General features: G+C 43.8%; 1 protein-coding gene across 3 annotated transcripts in view; it reads left to right on the forward strand.

Annotated features, from left to right (window-relative positions):
* LOC148515029 (uncharacterized) overlaps positions 1–26,156 on the forward strand; it is a 68,379-nt gene extending 42,223 nt beyond the window's left edge. For all 3 annotated transcript variants that reach the window (XM_088480848.1, XM_088480847.1, XM_088480849.1), the window contains 3 exons: positions 3,495–6,275; positions 24,502–24,710; positions 25,410–26,156. In XM_088480848.1, the coding sequence (XP_088336974.1) occupies positions 3,495–6,275; positions 24,502–24,710; positions 25,410–25,479 (3,060 nt within the window). In that variant the 3' untranslated portion in view covers positions 25,480–26,156. The remainder of the gene's footprint in view (positions 1–3,494; positions 6,276–24,501; positions 24,711–25,409) is intronic.
* The last annotated feature ends 1,035 nt before the right edge of the window (positions 26,157–27,191 follow it).

Below are 27,191 nucleotides of genomic sequence, written 5' to 3' on the forward strand. Positions count from 1 at the left end.
CAGCTTTTCGCTTCTAATTAAATACGGGCCTTAAGAGGGGCATCCACTACACGATTTTAGCAGGCGATTGAACGATAGCGACGTCGTTATCGTTCAATCGTTTAAAAATCGTTTATAAATCTTGCAGTGTTTGGTCGTTAACGGTCAACGATGCGCGCTCCCGCCGATCGTCTGATCGTCTCGTCAGTCGACTGAACATGCAGGTCAATTTCACTTGATCTATTAAAGATAGTTTGCAAATCGTTTGCAAATCGTTCAGACTGAAAGATAAAATTTCAAGGGAAAAAATTAAGGGAAAATCGTTTAGAGATTGGACAGGGAGTAGATCGTCTAGTGGATGTGCCCCTTTAGTCTGCATGCCTGACGCTGGCTGCCAGGGTCCCTGGAGAAGCTGAACACCGCACTGACTGGGGTGGGGGCAGAGCTTCCTGATGACTCATCGGCTCTTTAGCCAGTGATCAGAGGAGACTGAAGCAGACAGCTCAGCTCACTTCAGACTCCTCAGATCACTGGCTTAAATATCCGAGGAGTCATCAGGTAGCCGGGCTCCGTCCCCACCCCAGTGCTGCTCTGCTCAGCTTCTCCAGTGCAGATAGCAGCAGAAGATGCTGATGCTCTTCTATCCGGTTTGCTTTTACACAGGGCTGGGTCCTGCATGAGTGCGGCTGATAAAGTGAACGTGCGGCAATATACTCCCCGCAGAACGGAGGTTTCCCATGTGATCGAGATTTCTCCCCCAAGTTGCAAATGTCTGACCATAGCCAAACACTCCCAAACAAGAAGCCTGCACATATCAGTGAGATATGTGAAAGCTGCTTGTGTGTTTTTAATGTCAACAAAGGGTTAAATGTGAAAACAAAAATGACATCGGGTTTCTCCCCACCCCCCCCTCAAAAAAAAAAGCATAACCAGCCCTGGGTGCCTCAGCCAGTCCTGGTTTCAAAAGTACGGGGAAAAAACATGTAGGGTTCCCCCAGTTCTGGTTTTAATAATAAGGGGAAAAGATTGCTTAGAAACCAGCACTGGGCTCAAATCCGGCCGGGGTGTAATGCTACAGCCAGGAGACCCTTTTACCGGGACACCCTGGCCAAAGCATTATCACCCCAAACTGGGGATCTCAGGGGAGGTGGGGACCCCTAATAAAGGGGTCCCTCCTTTCCCGAGCACCCCAGGATTAAGCTGAAGCCCGGTTTTCTTCCCCGAACCCCTGGGCGGTGGCTGCAGGGGTAATAGTGTTGAAAATATAATTAAACTATTGGTTTTTACAGTGGAACTACAGGTGCCAGCGTGCCTGCCCTTTGGCACGTGGAACTACAAGTGCCAGCAGGTGGCTGGCACCCGTACCCCCGCTGTACAAAAAAACCCACAAGACACTCAAACGATAGAAGGTAAAATTTTATAACATACCTACCACACTGACACATACAGTTCTTACCTGCTGCCAGATGTTCGGTCCCCTTCTCCTCCAAGTAGTAATCTAATAGTTTACCTGTAAAAAAAAAAATCCTATACTCACCCAAGTTCTTGCGCTGGTCTCCGTAACATCCAGGGGTCTTTTCAAAATAACAATAAGACACCCGGACCAGTTCATACATTAGCGATGTATGTGTGACCACATACATCGCTACCCAGCTAATGACTGCAGATCCCACATGGAAACTGTCAGTACCCTGAGCCGCCAGCCTAAAAGCTCAGGACCTGGCAGCTCATTCACACTGCATGGCATATTGGGTCTAGGTGTATGAGGACACATCTGTACACACAAATGCAGTTTTTTTAGTGAATGCAAATTGTTTTTGCAGAGTTGGCTGCAATTGTACCCCAAAATGCATCAGCCTCAGATTGAGTGACGGTGTGACAGGCCTACTTTGTAGAAATGTGCTGTGTGGATTGGTGAATGTATACACAGTGCTGGGCCAGTAAAGGACAGTAGCTCATTGACTGCATTCTCAACTGTATCAGATGACAGAAGAACATTGTTCTAGAGAGGGGGCCAGAGTTTCAGCTGTCTGTAATATAGTGGAGGAGGTAATACTTTGCTGTTTAACAGAGCCACAATGGAATATCTTATTAACACCGGACATCATAATAAAATTATGTTTGAATGGTTTAAAAAGAGTGAATACTGCCATTATGATCATTCTCTAAAATGTCATATACATCGGGAGTAACAGAAAAGACAAGAATTGTTGTGTTTTGTTTTTCAATTGAAGTAGTAAAAACATGTAAATAGTGTGCAGTATGAGCAGTGCTCATAAGGTTATTAAGAAATGCTTAACAGTAGCTATGCTTGAAAATAAGGATTGAGAAACAATAACTTACAGTTTGTCACTTATCCTAAACCATTATCTAATTTGTAAATGTATACTACAGATGTGGTCCCATGCAGATCCCCCATTGGTTTCTTTATTCCAGGCTAAACTATTTTTTTGCCTTCCAAATGGATTGGCTAGAGACCACTCTGCATAAGGAGGCTAAGGGCTTGATTCAGCAAGGACCACAATTGCAAAACTGCACGCAGGCAGCTCTGCAATTGCGATCCTTGCACTTATGGTAATGCAGCATGAGGCATCATGCCTCCTAGCTGCGTTGTCCAACGCAGCATCGGATACTCTGCAGACCATCGGACGGCTGCGGGACCCATGGGGTCCCGCAGCCGGCCGCCGCAGATTAGAGTAAGAGGCCAGGAAATCTCCCTCAGCCGACAGAGATCCTGGCCTCTTCCCTCCCCCCCTAATGGCAGCGACACACCTCCGTTTTCAGGAAACGGAGGCCATCGCCACCCCCGCCCCGCCCACAAATGCAAGCAGACTGGCAATCGCCGACAGTCTTTGTGCGGGTTAGCAGACCTGTTCTGCACATGCGCAGAACGGGTCATGAGCCTGTGCAGATTCCCGATCATCGGGAATCTGCGTTCAGCAGTGCACTGCTGAATTAGGCCCTAAGACAACTTATTTTTTCCAGTTGTGGGAGGGTTTTATAGACTCATTTACATTGGCCCTTAAACGCCAAATACATTTGTGCTTCCATAGTACTTCCTGGTATGAAACCCGGATTTTACTGGATGATTCGCTCATTTCTTTGTCTGTTACAGGCTGGGATCTGTTTAATTTTGGGTCTCCTTTCCCCTTTTTTATAATTTTTTTTGTTTAGGGAGTGTGTGCCTGCCATGTTTAGACTGTTCTGGATACTCTGCCATTTTTTGTTTTTGCCTTTTGATGGAAATATTTTTCTATTAATACACTGTATTATTTATATATCTATACCCTTAATGGGTTTTTGTTCTATTTGTTATTTATTTGGTTTTAGGATATGTGATGTGTAATGTTTATTGCTCTGATGAATAAAAGAAATTAAAGAAAAAAAAAAAAAAACAATTATCTAATTAATAATGAATTATATCAAGTGTGAACATTCTTATTGCCCAATTGGAAGTATCCAGTGTTTATGCAAATCCAAATATTGAAATATTAATAACTATTTTTTTTGTACAGGTGTTTCAGAAAATGTCTTTGACTGTGCACTACAGAAGATTCCCGGAAAACTGCAGACATTTTTTGAAGAATTTGCGAAAAACGTATAAAGATGTCAAATTCGACTTTAATGAAAAGTTAAAAACGTGTGATATAAGTGGAACATACACAGAGATTCAAACCTTGGTCATGGAGATTGTAAACAAGTTAGAGCTTGGACATGAAAGCTTAAAGCAAGGCTCATTGGATATGCAGAGAAGAGGCAAGAGTGACCATTCTGTACTCAGAAATCACTCAGATGTCCGAGGTATACCACAGGTTGGAGATAAAAGATCTATGTCACTTTATACCGCTGCTGAGCAGGCAAGATATCTTCCGAAAAATGAAACCATTGAGCAATTGCAAGAACCATTTGTCTGGGATTCTGATATCTTCAAGTATATTAAACGATTCCATAGTTTGGAGTATCAGGAAATATTAAGCAAATATCATGTTCAAGCAGTGGATGAAAGTTCAGATGGCATCACCACGGTTTACCTTCAGACTGTAAATGGTGGCCAACATAATCTGACAGATTTAAGAACTGCACGATTTGAACTCTTGGGACTTTACCAAGGATTGGAACTAATCCTTCGGAAAGAACAGATAGATAAGAGAGACATAAATGGAGATCAGGACTTACAGAGGTCCCTACTAGGAGACCTCCAAAAACTGTATCCTATGCTCCTTTGTCATGAAGATGAAAAATGCCTGTACCTTATTGGAAATGGTTTTGATGTGGCTCAAGGTAAACAGTATATCAATGACACACAATTGAAAGCTGACAAGCCATCTAGTTTCCTAAACTTGTGTAGCACACAACCTGGAGGAAGCCAGGAGAGTACCATGAGGGAAGAGCTATTCAAGTCTATGTCCCCCACTTATAGGCATGAACGCCCTGAAACCAAAGTGGGAAGTAGAATAGCTGCAACATTTAATTTACCCACAGACCACAGTGCACATTTAACAAGAACATATCTTGAAGAAAGATACCTGACTTCATCAAATAGTAACAGCAGACAGCTGCTCAATCATGAGAGTAATGCAAATAGTCATAAAGTAATGGAAACACTTGTAGGCTACACAGCTTCACTTAATCTTAATAAGAACGAAGAGTTTCGTTTTTCACAAACAGATGAGAAGTCTGAAAACAAGAGCTTACCACCATTCAAAAAACTTGATGTTCTCCCAGCACTAAAAACTGGCAGAGAGGATATAAGGCAGTACAGATCCACCACTAAAAACACTGGACCACTCAAACCTGTAAGAGTTACTAAAGCATCAAGTGAACTACCCTACTCAAGCCTAGTAGATATGGACCCTCCCAACTTAAACATCAAAATACCAGAAGGTAAACTCAGAAGATCCAATAGTTTATCTCGTATTTATTCTAGGGAGAACACCTCATCTGTTCAACAGGATGACATATTCCCATTCAAAGATGAAATCTTGGTGGAGGATTGGCTTTGGTATTATGTAAAAGAGCATCACAAAGCAGACATTGAAATTGCATGTACAGAAGTCTTGTTCATGGAAGAGAAAGTTAATGGAAACACTGTATTAAAACTAAAGGCAGTCAGCAAACACAATTTGTCTATGGCAAAGGAAAAGATTCAATTATTGTATTGGAAAAAGGGTGTAAATGTTACTAGTTCTTGCTTTAAATACTCCACATTAGGTATTAAAGGTCCAGATGATAGTGCAGTACTTGAGTGGTGCAATATGTTACGCAATATCTCCCAAAAACTCTGCACTAAGGTGGAGAAAGATAAGCTACTTCTTATATATCCCAAAATAATGCAGGAAGCTATTCTAGAAGGGTTTAGGCAGCTAGTAGAAAACAAAGTGAAATCCCATAGCAATTTACCATCTGTGGTGGCAGATGATGGTCAGTCCTCTATACATCTCAAGACAATGGATGAGAGGAACAAACCAGATTCTGTGAAAGAGATGTTGTACAGCAATCCTCAGAGTCCCCCATCATCTTCTGACTTGGGAAGTCAAGATGTTGTAGCAGAAATGAATGAATATCAAGGTATCAGAAGTTTGGAAGGTCAGAAAGCTTCTCAGGTTTATGGTACTGACACATTATCTAGAATCACCAGTGAAACTAAAACCTTTTTCAACAGTTTGCCACCATATCAGGCTGAAAACATACAAATCTCTCCACAACTTCCAGAACTTCAATATTACATAAAAGGAAATAATTTTTTTCAAGAGCCAGATTACTTTAAAACAAAAAGCTCCTTACTGGATAATTTGCAGACAGATTTTGACACATACAAACATTGTTTGCCAGATTTCGAAGCAGATGTGAATACTTATGAACATAGTACTTATAATACCAGTGAGCCTTTAGCTGAACAATACAACTCCCCTTCACAAGATAGATCTCATTTGGAGACCGATAATGATGAAAAAGACATTTTGCAAGAGCGTTGTTTGCCACGGTTTGAGAGCAAATCACGTGAATTGAGAAGTCCTGCAGTTGGCCAGGAGTCTGAGGAGAAGACAGGCACGGTGTGTGACTTATGCAAGCACAGCAACAAAGTAGTTCAAGTATCTTGTGGTCACTATGTGTGTGATAATTGTCATTCACCAAATAAGGACTTGTGCGGGAAATGTCTTGATAGTACAAACTCAGCTGACAAAGGCACCCTGAGAGTGACCATAACTCATACAAGTATGAGCCTACGCCTACCTGGATATGAACGAGACACTTCTTTGAAGATAATATATGAGGTGTCCGATGGAGTACAGGGGGTAAGTGACAAAGCCCATTGCGTTTTCCATTTAGTCTTTGTAATCTCAAAAATGTTCTTGTATTTGTTTACTACAAAAAGATGCAGTACTATACATAATTTTAAGCAATATTGCTATACAGAGTATGAACAAACCTGAGGAAAATGTGTCACTCCTTGTTCTTCTTCTCTGGACCTTGGTCGCAATACTCCAAGGAAATACATAGCACTTGCAACTACAGAATGCCTAAAGTAATCACAGGAGACAGCTACTAGGAATCAGAGGCAAAAATTATGCCAAGCTACTGAATATTGAGCTCTGCATCAGAAGACAAAAGGATGCTTCAGAGTAATGGTGTATTCACTTTCTGAATGTAGGCATGCGGTCTTGTGAAATGGGTTTACCCAATACTCTGAAACATCAACTAATAAAGCTCCAGAAAAGTGCCGTGAGAGTTTTTTTTTTTCTTATACACTGGTGCTTGAAAGTTTGTGAACCCTTCAGAATATTCTATATTTTTGCAGAAATTTGGTCTAAACTACCTCAGATTTTCACACCAGTTCTAAAAGTAGATAAAGAGAACCACATCAAACAAATGAGACAAAAAAATTAGCCCTGCTCATTTTTTTATTGAGGAAAATGATCCAAGATCGCATATCTGTGAGTGGCAAAAGTATGTGAACCTTTAGGCTTAGCAGATATTTTGAAGGTGAAATTAGAGTCAGGTATTTTAAATCTATGGGATAACAATCAGGTGTGGGTGGACAATCTGTCTTTTTAAAAGAACAGGGATCTATCAAAGTCTGATGTTCACAACACATGTCTGTGGAAGTGTATCATGCCACGAACAAAGGAGATTTCTGAGGACCTCAGAAGAAGAGTTGTTGATGCTCATCAGGCTGGAAAATGTAACAAAACCATCTCTAAAGAGTTTGGACTCCACCAATTAACAGTCAGGAAAAGTTTAGAAGCAGTTATTGCTGCACAAGGGGGTCATACCAGATACTGAAAGCAAAGGTTCACATACTGTTGCCACTCACAGATGTGTGCTATTGGGTCATTTTCCTCAATAAAATCACATTTGTTTGATTTGGATCTCTTATCTACTTTAAGGACTTGTGTGAAAATCTGAGGTAGTTTTAGGCCAAATTTCAGCAGAAATATAGAAATTTCTACTACAGGGTCCATAGGGTATCCACAGGATACCTTGGGGTATAGGCGATGGCGGCAGCATCGGGCACCACAGAGTTAAATCTTTTAGCCTCCCAGGATGCACTGGGGTCGCCCCTCTATACCCCACCCCCTAGCCAAGGCCATCAGTTTTCGTCGGTGCCCGGCCAGGAGTCGGAGCACATGTCGCAGAGTGGGGCTGTTACAGCCCCTGAAGATCTTCCGAGGCAGCTGTGGCTGCACATCTAGAGCAGACAGCATGGACAGTCTGTTCAGACGTCCATTGTGTCGCTCCTTCACCCCGCCGGTACCAGAATGCCGGTACCGATCCGGGGATGCTGGTGGGGGTCTGGGGTCACGGCTAGCGCTGACCCCGGACTGTGGGCCTGATTCAGAGCCGCTCATTCGCTCCAAGCGATGTTCGCACATCTGCGCATGCATATGGGTTGTAATGCGCATGCGCCAACCAGTCAGTGCGGTCGGAAATCGTGTGCTCGCAAAATAGCGAATGCCTGCTAATTTCAGTGACAGAATGAGGCGTTTGTGGGTGGTAACAGGGGAAGGTGCTTGAAAACGGGAAGTGGAGATCCGAACGCAGGCGTGCCAAACGGTCAAAACGGGCATTTAATGGGAGTGCATAATTAACAAAGCAGCGTCATCGACCACGTCACTTGGTTGTCTTTTAGCCTGAACTGCTCGCATGATTGCGGTAGGAAAATGCTACCACAAGAATTGCGAGCAGTTCATACGCCTTTCGATGTACTCGATTAATCTAATAAATAGCGGAGATGACGTATGATGCGAGCGGCCAAGGGGCGTCTTTACAAAATAGCGAGCGCATGTTTCGTTCGCTCGTTCAGACATAGAGGCGTCAACAGACCGCAGAGAGCGAGTGCTCAATTTAAATAGCCAGCCCCTTTTTCAGAACGAGCGTCCGCAAATAGCGTCCGGCTATGAATCAGGCCCCATGGCCGGATCTAAGGGGACAAGGTAAGTGGCGGGTCCCCGCCGGAAAACACAGTCCTCAGTCCCCAGGCAGGGGGCTCCCTGGGGACTGGCTTGCGAGTGGAGCCAGGTATTAGCCTGCGCTTCCACAAGCCCCAGGGACAGCGGGCTGCGGCTGAGCGGTAATCGTCCGGCGTCCCTGGGGTTAAATGCATGCCAGAGGAGCGCGCCTTCCCTGTTTACAGCCGGCGCCAACCCCGCTGCACAGTGCCTCTCCACAGCGGTCTGGCGGGCTGTGTTCAGCGTTCCTCCCCCGGGGCCCGCCTCCTCTCTGCTCCTCGGCGGCCATTTTACCTGAATGTGCAAGCGCTGCTGGACGCTGAAGCTGGTAGCTGTGTGGTCCAGGTCCCCCTGCATACCTCTCCTTCAACTAAGGTAAGGTCAGTGTATGTTGTGCTGTTTCCTACCAGGCTCTGGTCTGTGTAATGGATCTCAGCGCTGGTAGTGCAGCATGTTATTTCTGCATTGTATGTGACTTATTGCTAGTGCTGTGACTGTACTTTCACTCTGACTATCAGCCGTTTTACTATCCAGCCCTTGCAGTGCGGTGCTGCAGGGTAGTCATGCCTCATTATAAAAGTATTTATCTGTGAGGGGAGTCACATACACTCCGTTACACTCGTTATGTCTGAGAGTGAACGTGAATTTCCACTACGGCTACAGTGTACCACTTGTAAGGTACCAGTAGCGGAGGGTGATTTAATCACTGGGGGTTTATGCAGGGCATGTTTTCTGATATCACGCCCAATTACTGTGCCGGCGTCTGTGCAGGAATGCCCTGGCCTTATTTTGCTAAGGCACTTATACCCTTGTGGGTCAGCTGGCCACAACCCTGGCGTTACCATATGCGTTTCCCCAAATGGGTTATAACGGCAGTCGGTCGGGTTCTCACCAATGCAGGGGTGCCCCAGGCAGCTGGGATACCCCAGTGTCTCCCGCTCTTGTCCACCCAGGTCTCGCAGGAACCTGCGTGTGTAAGTTCACTGTCCAATACGGTACAGCATCGAAAGGACGTATTGCAGGGGAGTCATCGTTGAGCCTGAAGTGTATCAGAATTGTTCTGCATTATAATGTTGCCATGACATCTGATGACGGTGATATTTTGTTTTTGACCTTTCAGACCAAGAACCCCTTCGTACTAAAAGGTGGAGTCTAAGTCAAAAATATATGTACCAGGCCTTCTACGGGCAGTCCGTGCGGTCTTGGTTATTAAGGATAACGATCCCCCCGTGCCCAAAACTTAATATACCTTCTTTAAGGATATTAAAGGTGAAGCCACTGCGTTCCTCTATCTGGTCAGTGTTGGATCATTTAGAGAAAGCGTGGAGAAATCCGGGTAGAAGATGCCAGCCTCAGAAATGTTTGGCTGTCGCATACCCCTTTGCGGATAATTTTTTTTCCAAGTGGGAAACTCCGTCTCAGGTAGTTTCTCATGTAACACGCCTATTGAGGAGTGCTGCGTTACCCATGTCCCCCATGTCCTTTTTCAGGGATGCACGGATCCGTAAGGTTTAAATATGCCTAGATTCTCTTTATTCCCTTGCTGGAGGGGCGGCCGGACCAGCTATGGCCGTGTGTTCGGTGGCCAGAGCCATGGAGCACTGGGCTGATAGCTTTAAATTGTCTTTGGACTCTGACTCGTCGCCGAAATAGGCAGAGTTGGTGGGCAATCTCAGAGACTAAACCACGTACATTAATCAGGCAGCCTTGGACATAAGTTTCCTCGCTTCCAGATTCTTCTCGGCAGCCGTGGCAGCTTGCCGCTCCCTATGGTTGCACTCTTGGACAGCGGATGCAGATTCCAAATAGAGTTTGGAATACTTGCCCTTTCATAGTCAGGTCCTATTTGCACCTCATTTGAATTGTGGATACTCTGGCAGCAGCTAAGTCTGCGTGTCTGCCATCAGCTGCGGTCCCTTCTGGGTCTGGTGCTTTGTCCTTTCGGCCCTATGGGACCCAGGGTAAATACAAAGTGCAGTCCTTTCCTAGGCAGTCAGCAACCAGGATATTGGCCTCTCCAAAGCAGCAGGCTTAGAGTACAACACGTCCTACTCCCAACTTGGACGATAAGCTTTCGGCCTGACGGGCCGCCCCTTGGGGGGACCCCTAAGTGGGAGGCCGGCTTTTTCAGTTCGCCCAATGCGGGTATCTGACTACCGTGGTCACTTGGGCCAGAGAGGTATGCCTCTCCTTTTCGGCAAAGGCCTCCCAGACGGTTTTTCACTACAGGCCTTCCATCAGACCAACCTCCGGTCCCTAAACAGGTCTTTCAGGGTTCCTCAGTTCAGGATGGAGGCTCTTGATTCCATTGTATTGGCAATGGAACCCGGGGATTTCAGGGTGTCTCTAGACATTCAGAATGCCTATCTGCATATCCCTATTATCTTAGCGCATCAGCAATTCCTCGGGTTTGCGGTGCTAAGCCGCCATTTCCAGTTTCAGGCACTGCCCTTTGGTCTGACCACTGCGCCTCGAGTATTTACTAAAGTCATGGCGGTCATGGCAGCCCACTTGCGGATGCAGGGGGTCCGCCTGTTGTCCTATCTGAGCGACCTCCTGTTGTTAGCAGGGTCTCCAGGAATCCTTCAGCGCAATCTGCTACTAAATATATCTGTGCGGCAGAATACTGGTTCGCTGATAACCTTAAAGAAGTCCACCCTAGTTCCCTCATTGAGGATGCTCCATTTCGGAGCCCTGTTGGTCTTCCATCTCCTGGGGATCTTTGTAACAGGAGACAAGATCTCTGCATTACAGGCAGGAATACGCAGTTGCCTTCACAGCCGTCGGTTGCCTGTGCACTCAGCAATTAGGTTACTGGGCTCCGTGTGGTTGATGTTCGATGTGGTGGAATATGCCCAGTTCCACTCCAGGCCTCTGCAGCAGTTGATCCACTGCAGCTGTGAGGGGTTGCCCAATCGGATAAAGACATAGACATTTGTGCTTTCTCCGTCGGTACGTCTGTCTCTAGCCTGGTGGCTGCGGACTGCTCACCTGGACAGGGGGCGTCCCTTTTGCTTTGCTGACTCGGTCCTTCTGACGACGGGTGCCGGTCTCCGAGGCTGAGGTGCAGTGCCGGGTCCACACTTCTTTCAAGGAAGGTGGACGCTAACAAAATCTGCACTTCCAAAAAAAAAAAAAAAAAAATCTCTTGGAATTTTGGAATACCACCACGGTGATTTTCATAACCGCCAAGATGGAGCCCAAAGTCGGGCAGCTCTGACATAGGTGTCCTCCCTGCCATTTCAGCAGTGTTCATACCAGGGGTCCTCTACTGGAAAGCAGACTTCCTCAGCCGTCAAGACTTGCATCCAGGGGAATTGTCTCTTCCCTGGGAGGTATTTCGACATCTGGTGAACAAGTGGGGCCTTCCAGACATAGACCTCAGGGCCTCCCGACACAACAACAAGCTGCCTGTGTACGGGTCAGGAACAAGAGACGCAGAATCTCTTCTGGTACACGCTCTGTCGATCAGATGGACCTTCAGGTTTGTGTACCTATTCCCTCCGTTTTCCCTTCTTCCTTGACTGATTTGCAGTTTCAAGCAAGAAGGCGACACGCTTCTGTTGATATCTCCAGAGTTGCCCAGACGGCACTGGTTCTCAGATCTTCGGGGTCTCTTAGTAGACACTCCGATATGGTTGCCTTTACATCCGGACCTGTTGTCTCAGGGTCCTTTCCATCTGCGGACCTAGGTAATCTGTCTTTGACAGCGTGGCTGTTGAGACAGCCCTCTTAAGGTCCAGGAGTGTTTCCGGCTCTGTGGTTAACACCAAAGCCTGAAAATCTACTTCTACAATAATTTACCACTGTGTGTGGCATACTTTCTTTGGTGTCGTCCTAAAGGATATAATTCTCAGGTCTTTAGGATATTTAGGGTTTTGGCTTTCCTACAGGCGGACTTAGATCATCGTCTTCGCCTTGCTTTACTGAAGGGGCAAATTTCTGCCCTGTCAGTCTAGATTCAGCGTGGGATTGCTACACTTCCTGATGTCCACGCCTTTATGCAAGGTGTACTTCGTAATCAGCCTCCCTTCATCCCTCCAGTGGCTCCTTGGGATTTGGCTGTGGTCTTAAGAGCTCGCCAGGGACCGCCATTTGAACAGCTAGGCTCAGTGGATTTAAAATGGCTTACAGCTAAGGCTGTATTCCTTTTGACCATTACTTCTGCTACAAGGGTGTCAGATTTGGGGTCTCTCTCAGGTCGCCCTTTCTGATTTTTCATAGTGACAGGACGGTGCTTTGCACTTGCCCTGGTTTTTCTACCTCTGGTGGTATGTAGTTTCCGCATTACTAAGGAATCATAGTACTGGCTTTCTTTCTCCAGACCTCTCCGCTAGTGAGGCCTCCTTAGATATGGTACGTGCTCTTAGGATTTATGTTGATCGTACCAGTTCCCTTAGGAAATCGGACTCCCTGTTTGTCCTCTATGGTTTCCATAAGATGGGTTGCCTGCCACTAAGCATACTTTGGCAGGATGGATTCGCATGGAGTTTTCAGAGGCTTACATTCATAAAGGCTTTCCTGTTCCATCCTCTGTTAGAACTCATTCTACTTGGTCTGTGGGTCCGTCGTGGGCAGCTCACCGTGGTGTCTCTGCTGTTCAGCTTTACAAGGCAGCCCCGTGGTCTTCTGTCCATACTTTTTGTAAGGTATTATGCTTTTCATACCTTCGACTCTCAGGATGCTTCCTTCAGGCGGCGGATTCTCCTTCCAGCACAGGAGCGTCCCCACCCTTAAAGGATACTGCTTTGGGACATCCCCTGTGGACCCTGTAGTAGAAAATAAGAGATATGGTAAGAACTTACCTTTGTTATCTCTATTTCTACGAAGTCCATAGGGTTTCACAGGACTCCCGCCCTGTCGCACCTGTACTGCAGATAGGCTTTCATCTGGTCGCCGGTTTTTCCGTCTTCCTCTGGTGAGAACGTGATTCTTGTATGTTCCAGACTTTCTTCTCTTTTTCTTCTCCTCCTCCGGCCTATGGCTTGTTACGAAACTGATAGCCTTGGCTAGGGGGTGGGGTATAGAGGAGCGACCCCAGTGCATCCTGGGAGGCTAAAAGATTTAACTCTGTGGTGCCCAATGCTACCGCCATCGCCTATACCCCAAGGTATCCTGTGGAACCCTATGGACTTCGTAGAAATAGAGATAACAAAGGTAAGTTCTTACCATATCTCTTATTTTCTGAAGGGTTCACAAACTTTCAAGCACCACTGTATATTATCATGTACTTATATAGTACCAACAAGCTCAAAGTGCTGTACAATTAGGAACAAAGCTTAGTAAAGTAAGACTGGACAATACCAAATGCACAGCTTATCAGGGAATACTTGGTTTGGCAGCTGTGAGAGTCTTGCTGTATGAGAGAGGGATTTCCACAAAGTTCTGCAAACAGAAATGGGAGCAAGTAATGAGTGGATGTGCAGATTTTAGGCTTGACTAGGAAGATACAGTATGTTGGGACAAATTAAGACGTTTAAGCGGTCCTTTGGGATAATTTTTGCAGATTTGTATGCAAGTATTTCTATATTGGATTCTAGAAGTACGATTAGTACTGCAGGACTACATAAATAGTGAAAGATCCAGAGAGGAAACATACCTTTGTATGGCATCACCGTGGAGATGACACTGAAACTCCTTCTGTGTAGCCCGTACACGGCCTTGCTAGGAGTGATGCATTTCGGCTTACCAATTAGTGACTCGCTGTCTCAAAACAGTTCCGATGAGTATTTTGTTTGTAGCATATAATGAATGAAGAAATTCTCATGAGGGGGGAAACAGACAGTTGTCTGCAATTGTTTGGTGTCTATTCATAAGAGTCTTGATGCGTTTCTGTGCGTTATTGCACTTTCATCAGAAGGGCAATATTACAGTGTATCTGGAAAGTATTCACAGCGCTTCACTTTTTCCACATTTTGTTATGTTACAGCCTTATTCCAAAATAGAATAAATTAATTTTTGTCCTCAAAATTCTACACACAATACCCCATAATGACAACGTGTAAAAAGTTTATTCGTTTTTTTAGATTTTTGCAAATTTAATTAAAAAAAAAAACCTAGGAAATCACATGTACATAAGCATTCACAGCCTTTGCTCAATACTTTGTTGATGCACCTTTGGCAGCAATTACAGCCTCAAGTGTTTTTGAATATGATGCCACAAGCTTGGCACACCTATCTTTGGGCAGTTTCGCCCATTCCTCTTTGCAGCACCTCTCAAGCTCCATCAGGTTGGATGGGAAGCATTAGTGCACAGCCATTTTCAGATCTCTCCAGAGATGTTCAGTCAGATTCAAGTCTGGGCTCTGGCTGGGCCACTCAAGGACATTCACAGAGTTGTTCTAGAGCCACTCCTTTGGTATCTTGGCTGTGTGCTTAGGGTCGTTGTCCTGCTAAAAGATGAACAGTTGCCCCAGTCTGAGGTCAAGAGTGCTCTGGAGCAGGTTTTCATCCAGGATGTCTCTGTACATTGCTGCATTCATCTTTCCCTCTATCCTGACTAGTCTCCCAGTTCCTGCCCCTGAAAAACATCCCTGCAGCATGATGCTGCCACCACCATGCTTCACTGTAGGGATGGTATTGGCCTGGTGATGAGCGGTGCCTGGTTTCCTCCAAACATAACGCCTGGCATTCACACCAAAGAGAATAATCTTTGTCTCATCAGACCAGAGAATTTTGTTTCTCACGGTTTGAGAGTCCTTCAGGTGCATTTTGGCAAACTCCAGGCGGGCTGCCATGTGCTTTTTACTAAGGAGTGGCTTCCGTCTGGCCACTTTACCATACAGGCCTGGTTGGTGGATTGCTGCAGAGATGGTTGTCCTTCTGGAAGGTTCTCCTCTCTCCACAGGGGAATGCTGTAGCTCTGACAGAGTGACCATCGGGTTCTTGGTCACCTCCCTGACTAGGGCCCTTCTCCCCCGATCGCTCAGTTTAGACGGCTGGACAACTGTAGGAATTGTCCTGGTGCTTCCGAACTTCTTCCATTTACGGATGATGGAGGCCACTGTGCTCATTGGGGCCTTCAAAGCAGCAGATATTTTTCTGTACCCTTCCCCAGATTGTGCCTCGAGACAATCCTGTCTCGGAGGTCTACAGACAATTCCTTGGACTTCATGCTTGGTTTGTGATCTGACATGCACTGTCTAGTGTGGGACCTTATATAGACAGGTGTATTCCTTTCAAAATCATGTCCAATCAACTGAATTTACCACAGGTGGACTCCAATTAAGCTGTAGGAACATCTCAAGGATGATCAGTGAAAACAGGATGCACCCGAGCTCAATTTTGAGCTTCATGACAAAGGCTGTGAATACTTATGTACATGTGATTTCTTAGTTTGTTTGTTTTTTTTAATAAAATTTGCAAAAAGCTCAAAAAAAACTTTACACGTTGTCATTATGGGGTATTGTGAGAATTTATTCCATTTTGGAATAAGGCTGTAATATAACAAAATGTGGAAAAAGTGAAGCGCTGTGAATACTTTCGGGAGGCACTGTATATCATAGATTCTAAAAAGTGAAGAAGTTATCCATTGCAACAAATCAGCTTTTAGCTAGCATTTATAAAGTACAGTCTATAAAATGATAGGTAGAAAGCTGATTGGTTGCTTTGCAGGACTTCCCCACTCTTTAGTAGCTTTGATGCAGCTCCTCTATAGCTCTTAAAAGTTCAGCCCTGAGAAGTTGTGTGTAAGGAGAATGTATTAGCACCCATTCGTGAATGCTGTAATTGGCCTTAATATTGTACGCACTGCTTTAAATTATCTAGAGGTATGGGGCCCATACATCTGTTCCCCCTTTTCTGCCGAGGTCAGGTAATCAAGGAAATCCAACATATTGCAAGCCCTGATTCATCGATTGACCAAAAAATGATCAGGATCTCAGAGTTGGGGATTTTTAACATGCTGCTCTTCCGTTGGCGGTTTGCCGATCATCGATTACCGTGGATTCCAAGCAATTAGTGAAGGCAGAACAAATATAATTCCACACCGCACATACAGAGGAGGGACATATTGGTCCGGATCCTGAGTCGGACGCAGTATCTATGCCAAACACAGTTGTGCATGTGTCTGAGTCGCACAGCGCATGTGTCCTGATTGAGATCAGAGACGCAGTATAGAATCGCACACAGGGGTCTGTAGATTATTAGCAGGCGTTCCTGGGAGGTAAGAAGGTGGTGGCAAAGTTGACGCAGACTTGTCGCCGAAAATCAAACAGAAGAATAATGGGAGCGCTAGTTAACAGCTGCTGATTTGAAAAATAATTACAATTTATTGCACATAATACAATTAAGACCTATTATATCAATCAAGAATACACAGATGGAAAATGTGTATCATGAAAACCATTGTAATCATGTGTATATATATATATATAATATAAAGCACGGATCCGGCTCTATAATTTAAAAATTTTAAAATACCCAATAAAAATGTATAAACACAGTACACTCCTTTCTGGTTATAGAAATTCAGAACACATTAAAATGTCAGGCACCGGTCTTGTAGATTAGAGTGTAAGCAGCAAAGAATGATGTATTTATGTTAGGTCACAGCCAATTTGCAAGCAGCGTTCGTGTACAGTCACAGCCAGTTAGCAAGCAGATGGATAGGTTAGTAGTGGCAAGTTATTATAAAGACTTTTACTGGTGTTGATACTTAGTACATTACCATCCAACCATTTGTATTTTATATCCAGTGGGGTTTGATATGCTGCCAATGCAGGTAGAGTGTTCACTGGACGCTTGGTAGTTAATGTCCGCTGTGTACAGTATACCTAGCGTTCCAAGGGTGCTGAGAATCTCAGGCAGAGGGAACTCTACTGCTGGTCTGTGGCAGTCCTCACCGCTAACAACGCTGTGTAAGGTGGAAATCACTGGTGATCTCGCGCTGCGCTCCTTCCGGTTTCGGATTTGGTTTTCGTCGGTTTCATCGCGTAAAATGCCTGCGTCAAAAGATGCACAGCCACTCACATAGGAGGCCATACTCAGACTGAGAGGCTTCATCTACCATAGGGCTGGTGCAAGTTTCAATGATATGTATAAAGATGTGACAGAAGTGCACTTTCAATATGCTGCAAGTGGGCAAGTTAGAATCAGGCCTATATCCTGGCAATGACTGATGCATTGGGGGCCTGAATAATCTTCCCTTATTGGGCCCACCATATGTTCAACAGCTGGAAAATAGGAGAGGGGTTGGGAAGTCAGATGCAATCTTTAGGGGGAGAACTCCAGATAAATTAGTACAAGACTCCAGGTATTGGCTTATGTAAATGGGCACATATGTACCGCTTTGTTAGCAGGACTCAGGTGTATATTGTAATTGATAAGTGGCACCAAGGATATCTGCAAAAAGTCCCTCTACAACTCCCTATTGGAGAAGGTTATTTTTGGTTTGATTGACCAAAGTTACCTGTATTTGGGGTGAATTACCATATCCCTCAAGTTTCCATAGACGACTTTCAGGTAATGGCTCCAGAATATCGAGAACTACAACTGATGCCAGCTTTTATTTGCAGAAATGTGAATTTAGTAGACCAACTCTGTGTTCCTGGAAAGTTGGGGGGCTTTGGCCATTCACCAGTGTGACTCACGGCTTACTAGAGGTAAAGGAGAGGAAGTAGGGAGATGAAAGAACTTCTGCTGGAAAGCTTTGAGCAGGGCTGTATAGCGATGCCAGCAATGATGCAGCTTGTGGTCAGGCAGACTGGGGTCTGGTACTTGGGAGATCAGACAATGTTTAGGCCAGTGTTGGCTAACCTTGACACTCCAGCTGTTGTGGAACTATATATCCCAGCATGCCCTGCCACAGTTTTAGCATGCCCTAATAGCAAAACTGTAGCAGTGCATGCTGGGTTATGTAGTTCCATAACAGCTGGAGTGTCAAGGTTAGCCAACACTGGTTTAGGCAAACAATGCTAGTATGACCATGCACTCTATGGTGGCTCTGTTGATGGGGAGTAAGTCAATTTGAGTTGCTCTATTTATGGTAATGATAATGTGAATCGCACTTGGGTGGTGTCCAAACTAAAGGCCTGATTCAGCAAGGATCGCAAGTGCTAAGACGCACGGTCGGCCAATTTTCGCGATCTGCGTATGCATCGCAATGTGCGAACTAGCCACTGCGATCGGGAATGAGATTGCAGTGTTTTCGCAGACTCATCGCAGTGTGATTGACAGGAAGTGCCATTTGTGGGTGGTGATGGGGGGTGGTCAAGCGAACACAGGCGTGTCTGTGTGTTTGAACACCGTTACAGAGCCATGCATAATTAAGCCCCTGCGACGGCATATGCAGCCTCACCTCTAGTTACCGACAGGAAGTTTAGCAGTTTGTGAATGAGGTCTGACCTGCCTTAATTGTGCATGAGGCTCCGATGGTACTGATGTTTTCACCGACTTGCAAGGTATTCCGGATGCGAGTAAAGGGAAGTGGGCGTCTTCATGTTGTGCTGCTGCGGCATTGCGATCACACTCATTTGCATGCGCGCTTGCTGCCACGATCCTTGCTGAATCAGGCCCTAAGTCAGTAGCTGTAAGAAGAAAATTCCTCTGTGCCCTATCGTAACATCTAGTAAGCATGGGACCATAGTTAATAAATGTTCACAGTTTGTAGTAGGCCACTCAGGTGATGTAATGGTCATAATAATTGTAGTTATTCACACTGGTATGTCCAACATAAAAATTCCACTGTGTGGCTTGAGTCGTGGAATAGTAAATGATCTTCTTCAGCAACCTTAAGTTCTCCCCTCTCTGGGCCCGATTCAGCAAGGATCGCTATTCTGCTTATACGCACGCAACGCAGTTGCTAATATCAGCGGTGATATGCAAATGTTTGCATTCACATTGCGATCACAGCCTCCCATAAGGACGCCCAGTTCCCCTCACTCACATCCGTATACTTTGGCAACATAGAACAGTTGGTAACATCGAGCAACATTGGACCCATATGCACAGTTTAAAGGCAGGTCAGACCTCACTGAGGAAATGCTTACTTCAGCACACACTCTGAGGCCTCAGGCTGCGTATGGTATTGAAGTGGCTAATTTAAGCAGTCCCCTGCAACGCCATCCCAACGCACTGGCACGCCTGCGTTTGCCCGACCACCCCCAAAGTCACCACACACACAAACGCCACTTCCTGTCAATCACTCTGCATAGCCTCTGTGATCGCAGTGGCCATCACGCACACTATGATGCATGCACAGAACGCAACAATCGGCCGATTGCATGTGTATAAGCAACTGCGATCCTTGCTGAATCAGGCCCTCTGTGTATTACCTGAAATGGATACAGATGGTACAGCTTTAAGACTCATGGATGCTGCAATGCTAGCCAAATAGGGTGAGGTAGTGTTACTCTCCCAGAAGTCTCTGACTTGCCAGCTGGATCCATGAAATCTCCAGTGATCATCTGCTCTATTTCCGTTTGTGCAAGTGATAGGTGATGGGGATATATAGCATACCACAGACTTGTACAATTGAACACTATTAATGCTCAGGCACTCAGCAATATCCACTGCTAATCGGCGTGCCTGTAAGGTATAACCTTAAGAATATATGATTAGAGAAATACTATTACAAACTGCATGCAACAATATGGTAATAGAGTTTAATAGGTGGGTATGGCCTGACAGTTTTGGCCTGATCACGTGACTTCTTCAGGGGGTGTGGTCAGTGGTGTTGCTGCCAGTGATCCATTTGATCTCCTCCTACCCTTCTTACATTTTTCTTGATTGTGGTACATGTCACTCACAGGTTATGTAGTCTTTAATTTATCAAATGTAGATTACCTCACCCAGCCTAAAGGGGCACATCCACTAGCAGATAGTGGAATGACAGTACGATTACAACATTGTAGTCGTTCCTCTTCACCCCCGGTAGTGCCTATACTGAACGATATGTCATTTAGTGTAGGAACCCTCCCTCATCCCTGAACATGGTCAATTTGTCATTATCAGCAGATTGACCAGCATGTTCAGGCGATGATTGATGTTGGAAACGACCAGTGCGAGCACGCATCGCTGGTAGTTTCCAACATTATAGTGCAGGATTAATGAGCGATTGAACGATAACAATGTAGTTATCTTTTATTTTTATTTTTTTTGGTACCACCAAAGTGTCATTACCATCATTTGATTAAATGCCGTCTAGCAACTCAAATCAGCTTACTCTGCACTAACACAACAACCCCAGAGTGCATGGCCAGACTAACATTGTCATACTTTTGAAGAGGATGGACATATCTATCTATGTATCTATCGCACATACGTTTACCTATTGAGCACCATATTGTTAATTTTTTTAAAATGATTAGGCCAGTGGTTCCCAATCTGTGCGCCGTGGACCCTGGGGTGCCTCAGGTTGGTGGTCCAGCACCAAATAAAATTATTTATGGTCAATGTAATGTAAATATATAGACAAACAGAAGCTCAAACCTGTCCAACACCACATAACTGAACCTAAGGATGACAGGTAAGCACAATATACTAAACTTTGTTATTCAGATAAAAATGTAGTAAAGTAACAAACGTTTGGCTTAGGGGTGCCATGAAAACAATGCTGTTACTCTAGGGTGCCGTGATTCAAAAAAAGTTTGGGAACCTCTTGATTAGGCAAAAGCAAGTCTGAATTCAAGCCCAATAGGAACTTGTTCACAAAAGGTAGTTACAAGGGGCAAGATAATGGAAAGCCCAATTAACACAGCCTGGGTAGTACACAGAAGTCCACAGGAGAATCAGCAGAGAGAATAATCAAAAAGGTAGCCAGGAATCTGCAGCTTCCTTGGCAACTCTCCTGATTCGCAGAGCTGCGTAGGAGCTTGCAAGGGCTAATTTATGCACGCCATGTAACAGCGGTAGACTGTCGGACACGCCTTCTTTTTTTTTTTTTTTTTTTTACTACCCCCCCCCAAACGCTGGCACTGCCTTTGCGATGGGTTCCTCTGTGCGTGCGTGATTGCAGTGTGTTCATGAGAGATTGAGCCGTTGAAAGAGGCCCAACAGAGTGATCCACCTGATGCAGTAAGGTGGTCTGTGAAACATGGGTAATAGCCAATTGGAAAGCAGGCCAGTAAGTTCATCAACACACGTTTCTAATTCTGTACCATTAAACAGCCCTTGGTAATGGGAAAGTCTGTAAGCAACTGGTCTTGCTGAAGAATTGTAGACATAAAGAACACGGCCGTTTGGGGATAGAAAATACCGTTGGTTTTATCGTTGACTATTTCTGCTGGCCAAATATGAAGTTAGGAATTTCAGTACATTTCAATATCTATGGAGTGTACATGTTGCTGAAACCCTCCTGGCCAGGTCTGCTTCTCGTAGCAATATCTACAGTAGCAGACCTCTTGAGCTAGCATGCAATGTCTTTTTGTCCATGGAATTGATAAAGGGAATCACAGTAACATACTGGTAGTTACTGACTGCTAGAACAACTACACTCAAGTCTACATCAGAGACCAGGAGATGTGTACCGTATGAAAAATCCACTGCAAGATTTTTATTTTTTTTTTGTACTGTAAGGGCTACATGATTGTATTGACTCAGATCAAGGATGGGACTTTGAGAGCCAACTTATATGGCAAAGGTGTAAACATTAGGATTAAAGTTTCAAACTACACAGTTAAAGCCCCCAAGAAGACCATGAACTGGAGAGAATTAACCATACCCTTTAACAGAATGGGCACTTTAAAAGGCAATGCAGTTGATACATTGGTTAGCTGGTCCACATTTACAATTGGACCAAGTATGACAACTGGATACTTTCTCTGTCAGCTGATGTTTGCTTGAGAGGCATGGCTTCCTATTTATTTTATTTATTTATTACCAGTTATTTATATAGCACACATACTCCACTGTACTTTACAGAGAAAGTTTGTCAATTCATACCAGTCCCTGCCCCAGTGGCACCTACAATCTATATTTCCTAGCTCATGTATGTATGTATATATATATATATATATATAAATATATATATATATATATATATATATATATATAAATTATACACACACATGGTGATTTTTGTTGGGAGCCAAAATAACCTACCAGTATGTTTTGGGAGTGTGGGAGGAAACCCACGCAAACACAGGGAGAATATACAAACTCCACAGTTAGGGCCATAGTGGGAATTGAACCCACGACCTCAGTGCTGTTAGGCAGTAATGCTAACCATTTCACAGTCTGTGTTTCCTCTTGATATCTGCTTTGGGAGTCTCTACTGTAGATGCACCAGTTTAGCCATTTCTGAAGTATGGCACGCAGCTGCAAAAGGAATAGCTGTCGTCAGAGGCAGCCACTGAAAACTGGGGCAGAATAACAAGGCTTGTCCTGAGTTGCTGGTCACAACAAATTCTACAACCCAGAGACAGTATACTTATCCCACAGTTGAGGAACCTAGGGAAAGGTGGTAAAGCTGCTCAATATTCCATCTTATCAAGTAAGGCTCTTTAAAAAAAAAAAAAAAAAGGCCTGTAGTCTAGTCATATCTTACCATCACCACCACCTCTTACCTGTGAGAAGAGATGAATGGATTGAAGAGACCATTGATGATTGCCAAAAAAAAAAAAGACTACCATCGTTTCTCCCAGTAAGAGTACAGAGTAGTCGGTGGATGGATGAGAAATTAAATAGTGAATGACTGTTTGCTTGCATAGAGCTGTTTTTGCAAATCCAACAGTTCTCAAACACTTGAACAACTGAGGAAAGTACTACAAGGCAAGTTGAACCCTTTCCACAATTAGCTTGTGGGAAAACAAAATTGTCTGAACCCATGGTTTATTGTCTCACAAGAGCGTAAGACTCATAGCCTAATTCAGAGATGTTGGTTAACCTGATGGTTTACATACTGTACATCTCCAATAAGTAGATACAAGTACTGTGCATGTGCAGGTTTCTTTCTGAGATTACAGTCACAGTGGCCCATTTGGGGGCAGCACTGGTAGTGATGAGGCCAGCATCTACATCTTCCCATGCAGATTTAATGGCCCCAGATGCGTGAACAGCCAAGCCATCCTGAATAACCGGAGTATTACGCAGATGACAGATGTTCACCCAAGTGATCCGATGCTTAACCTTTGGACGCCGCACCGGATCACCAAAGTCGGCATTAGGCATATATTTCCACACTCAAAATAACATAGGAATTGACAAAAAGGCACTCTCCTACATATACACTTACACCAGTGTACATACTGGTGTTTATTATGTATCTTTTTAGTATTTTTGTTGGATTTGTTTTTTTTTACTTCTTTACAAATAATCTGCCAGTGTCAAATTATAGCAGGGTTTGACTGTCATCCATAAATGTCTAAGTAACTTGGTGTTTGTGAAGAGCACCTAATCTCAAAGGTGCTTTCTGCTTTGGTACAATGGAACAGTTATTACCTAATTCACAGGTTCTCAAACTTGGTGCTCAGGACCCCAAACAGTGCATGTTTTCCAGGTCTCCTCACAGAATCAGTGAAATTAGCTCCACCTGTGGATTTTTTTTAAAATGTGTCAGTGAGTAATGAATACACCTGTGTTTCTGCTGGGAGATCTGCAAAATGTGACCTGTGTGGGGTCCGGAGGACCGAGTTTGAGAACCACTGACCTAGTACAATTGTGGCGCTAATGACCACCTGTATTCCCGATGATCTGCTGGGGACAGCAGGGGAGTAGAAAGCCACTTAGTTTTTAACCTGGGCTACACCTCTTTTCCCCTCCTTGAGTCAATATTTATTGTTCAGTAACAGATTGGTGGGATTTATGGGATGTATTATGGAACTGAAGTGCTAAACATTGCAAATGACTGTATAGCCAAATTAGTCCTTTTTGTATGGAACCTCTTGAGCTGGAAAGCCCTAAGTAAAGTTGTGTCAAAAATAAAAAGACAAAGTTTCTACTAAAATACAATGTTCAGCTATAGCCCCCCCCCCCCCCCCCCAATAGTGCTCACACTATTGTTGCAACTCACAATTCAGCAGTATTCACTGTGCGTAGCTAACGTGTAGTTTTAGTACACAGCTTAAAAACGTTCAATTTGTGGATAGAAGTAAATAAAATTATATATATATTGTTTCTTTTATTTTTTACTAAGGTTGACGACCCTAACCCAGGATGCCAATACAAAGGTGGCCGATTTGAAGCCTACCTGCCAGACAACCGTGAAGGGAAGAAGCTGCTTCAACTTCTGGAGAAAGCCCTTAATAATGGCCTCACATTTCACATTAGGACATTTGAAACCGGAGACAAGGTGGCATGGCATAAAATTCCTCATAAGACTTCCCCAGATGGAGGAAAGGCAAAGTAAGTACAGTATGACATTAATTGTTCATGCCCCGATTTATTGGGGCTGGACTATTTGCAGGCAAGATAACATTCACCCAGTCCACCCCGCCTTGACATCAAGTGACTAAACTCCACCATATTCCGGTGCCAGCAAGTACAGGCCCCATACATCAGCGACAGATCGCTGCATTCCTGCAACCCAGCATTGCAGGATCAGTGAAATCAATCATGCCAATCACGATTTAAAAAAAAAAAAAAGTGATAGTGATTGGGACATTGGTGAAATTTAAACATGTAGAATTTCACCAATCCTGCAACGGATCATCTATGGCCTCCGGTCAGTTTCCAATCGCAAGATCGGACACCTGTTTGTGGGCCTTAAGAATTAGGATGATTGTGTTAGTCTGCACAGGCAGCAGCTTTCCTGCATCTCATAATGCATAAGCTGCTCTTACACTGCTGATAGCAGTTTTTAAACAAAATGTTTAAAGAAACAACTGCAATCCCTATTTCCCACACACCCTCGGTTACCAATGCAAAGGCATCCTGTAAATATTTGACACTATTTAGCATAGGTGAAATTTTTTAGCAAACACATTACTAGCCTATGTATTAACCTAGCAGAAAACTAGCCACAAAGATTTTTTTTTTAAATTGTAGTATTTTAAGAGTTGCATATCAGATCATGATTTCAGGTGACCATTTTTCTTTAAACAGGAATGGATATCCAGACTCAGCATACATGAAATCTACAGTAACCCTTCTGAAGACTATAGGCATTGAGTAAAAGATCTTTGAATACATATCGCTACAGAGTATTGCAACTGCAAATACATTACTCTTTTGGATCAACAGCTGGAAGCACCAGTGTATTGATTGGAAAATTAATAACTGGTAAAAACACTGGACTACTATCTATGTATACAGGAGAGGTGTAGCCCAGGTTAAAGACTAAAGCTGCACCAAGTTACTCATGTAAACCCCAAAAGCTTATTATAGATAACGACTGCTTCATGACATCTAGTATCATTATACTGACCAGTAATTGTATAGCCTTTATAAACCAGTTCTGTATCAGTTTTATTCTAAGTGAATGCTTTGTAACTTGATCTCCAGCCAAATCATATTCTATTTTCATTGATTCAATAATTAAAATGGTAGATAGCCTCAAAGGATTTATGGCAGAATAAAAATATAATAGACACTTAATTAAAATATGGCACTGCTGTTGATTTGCTATAGCCCATTACAGAGCAGTTGTCATATGTATCATGTTCTGGGCTTTGATGTAACATTTTTTGAAAATTACACAAAAAAACCTTAAAATTACACTTCTGGAAAATTTCAACTTGACCTCCAGCTATGCAGAGGTCCTACATGCTTTGCATAATTTGTATTCTGCCTTATAAAATCAGAAAAGGGTGGATACTATACCTTAATAAAAAGCAAATTATAAATCCATAAGTGTTGTGTATTGAGAATTAGAAACCGGTATAAAGACCTGCTTCAAGATATCAATATCCAATAGTATTATATACAGTGCCTTGCAAAAAAAAGTATTCACCTTCTTGGCTTTTTACTTTTGTTACATTACAACCTGTCTTTATTTATTCAATCTAAATTTTATGTGATGGATCTGCACAAGTGTGTCTAATTTGGCAAAGTGAAATGAGAATGAAATATAAATATATATATATATACATACATACATACATACACACATATATATATATATACATACACATACATATATAAACACACACACCTTTATGAATACAATTCTGAAAATTGGCATGTGCATATGTAAACACCCTTTGCTATGAAGCCCCTCAAAAGTTCTGGTGCAACCAATTACCTTCAGAAGTCAGCGAAATAAAGTCCACCTGTGTGAAATCTAAGTGTCACATTAACTGTCAGTATTAACACCTTTTCTGAAAGGCTCCAGAGGCTGGTACACCACTAAGCAAGAGGCATCACACCATGAAGACCAAGGAGCTTTCCAAACAAGTCAAAGGACAAAATTGTTGAGAAGTACAATTCTGGGTTCGATAAGTTTAAAGAAAAAAAAAAATATATCCAAATCTTTAATGATCCCCCAGAGCATCATCAAATCAATCACTATGGTACAACAAACCTGCAAAGAGAGCCACCCACCAAAACTCAGACCAGGCAAGGAGGGCATTAATCAGGCAGCACGGAGATCAAAAGGTAACCCTGAAGGAGCTGCAGAGTTCCACAACAGAGACTGGTGTAGCTATGCATGTGGCCACAATAAGCCGTACACTCCATAGAGCTGGGCTTTATGGAAGAGTGGCCAGAAAAAAGCCACTAGTTATTTGTATCACTAAGACACGATTTGAGTTTGCCAAAAGGCATGTGGGCGACTCCCCAAATGTATGGAGGAAGGTGCTCTGGTCAGATGAGACCAAAATTGAACTATTCAGCCACCAAGGAACACTGTCTGGCACAAACCCAACATATCCCATCATCCCAAGAACA

Source organism: Taudactylus pleione, unplaced genomic scaffold (assembly GCF_031769625.1).
Source record: "Taudactylus pleione unplaced genomic scaffold, aTauple2 ptg000256l, whole genome shotgun sequence".
Lineage (NCBI taxonomy): Eukaryota > Metazoa > Chordata > Amphibia > Anura > Myobatrachidae > Taudactylus > Taudactylus pleione.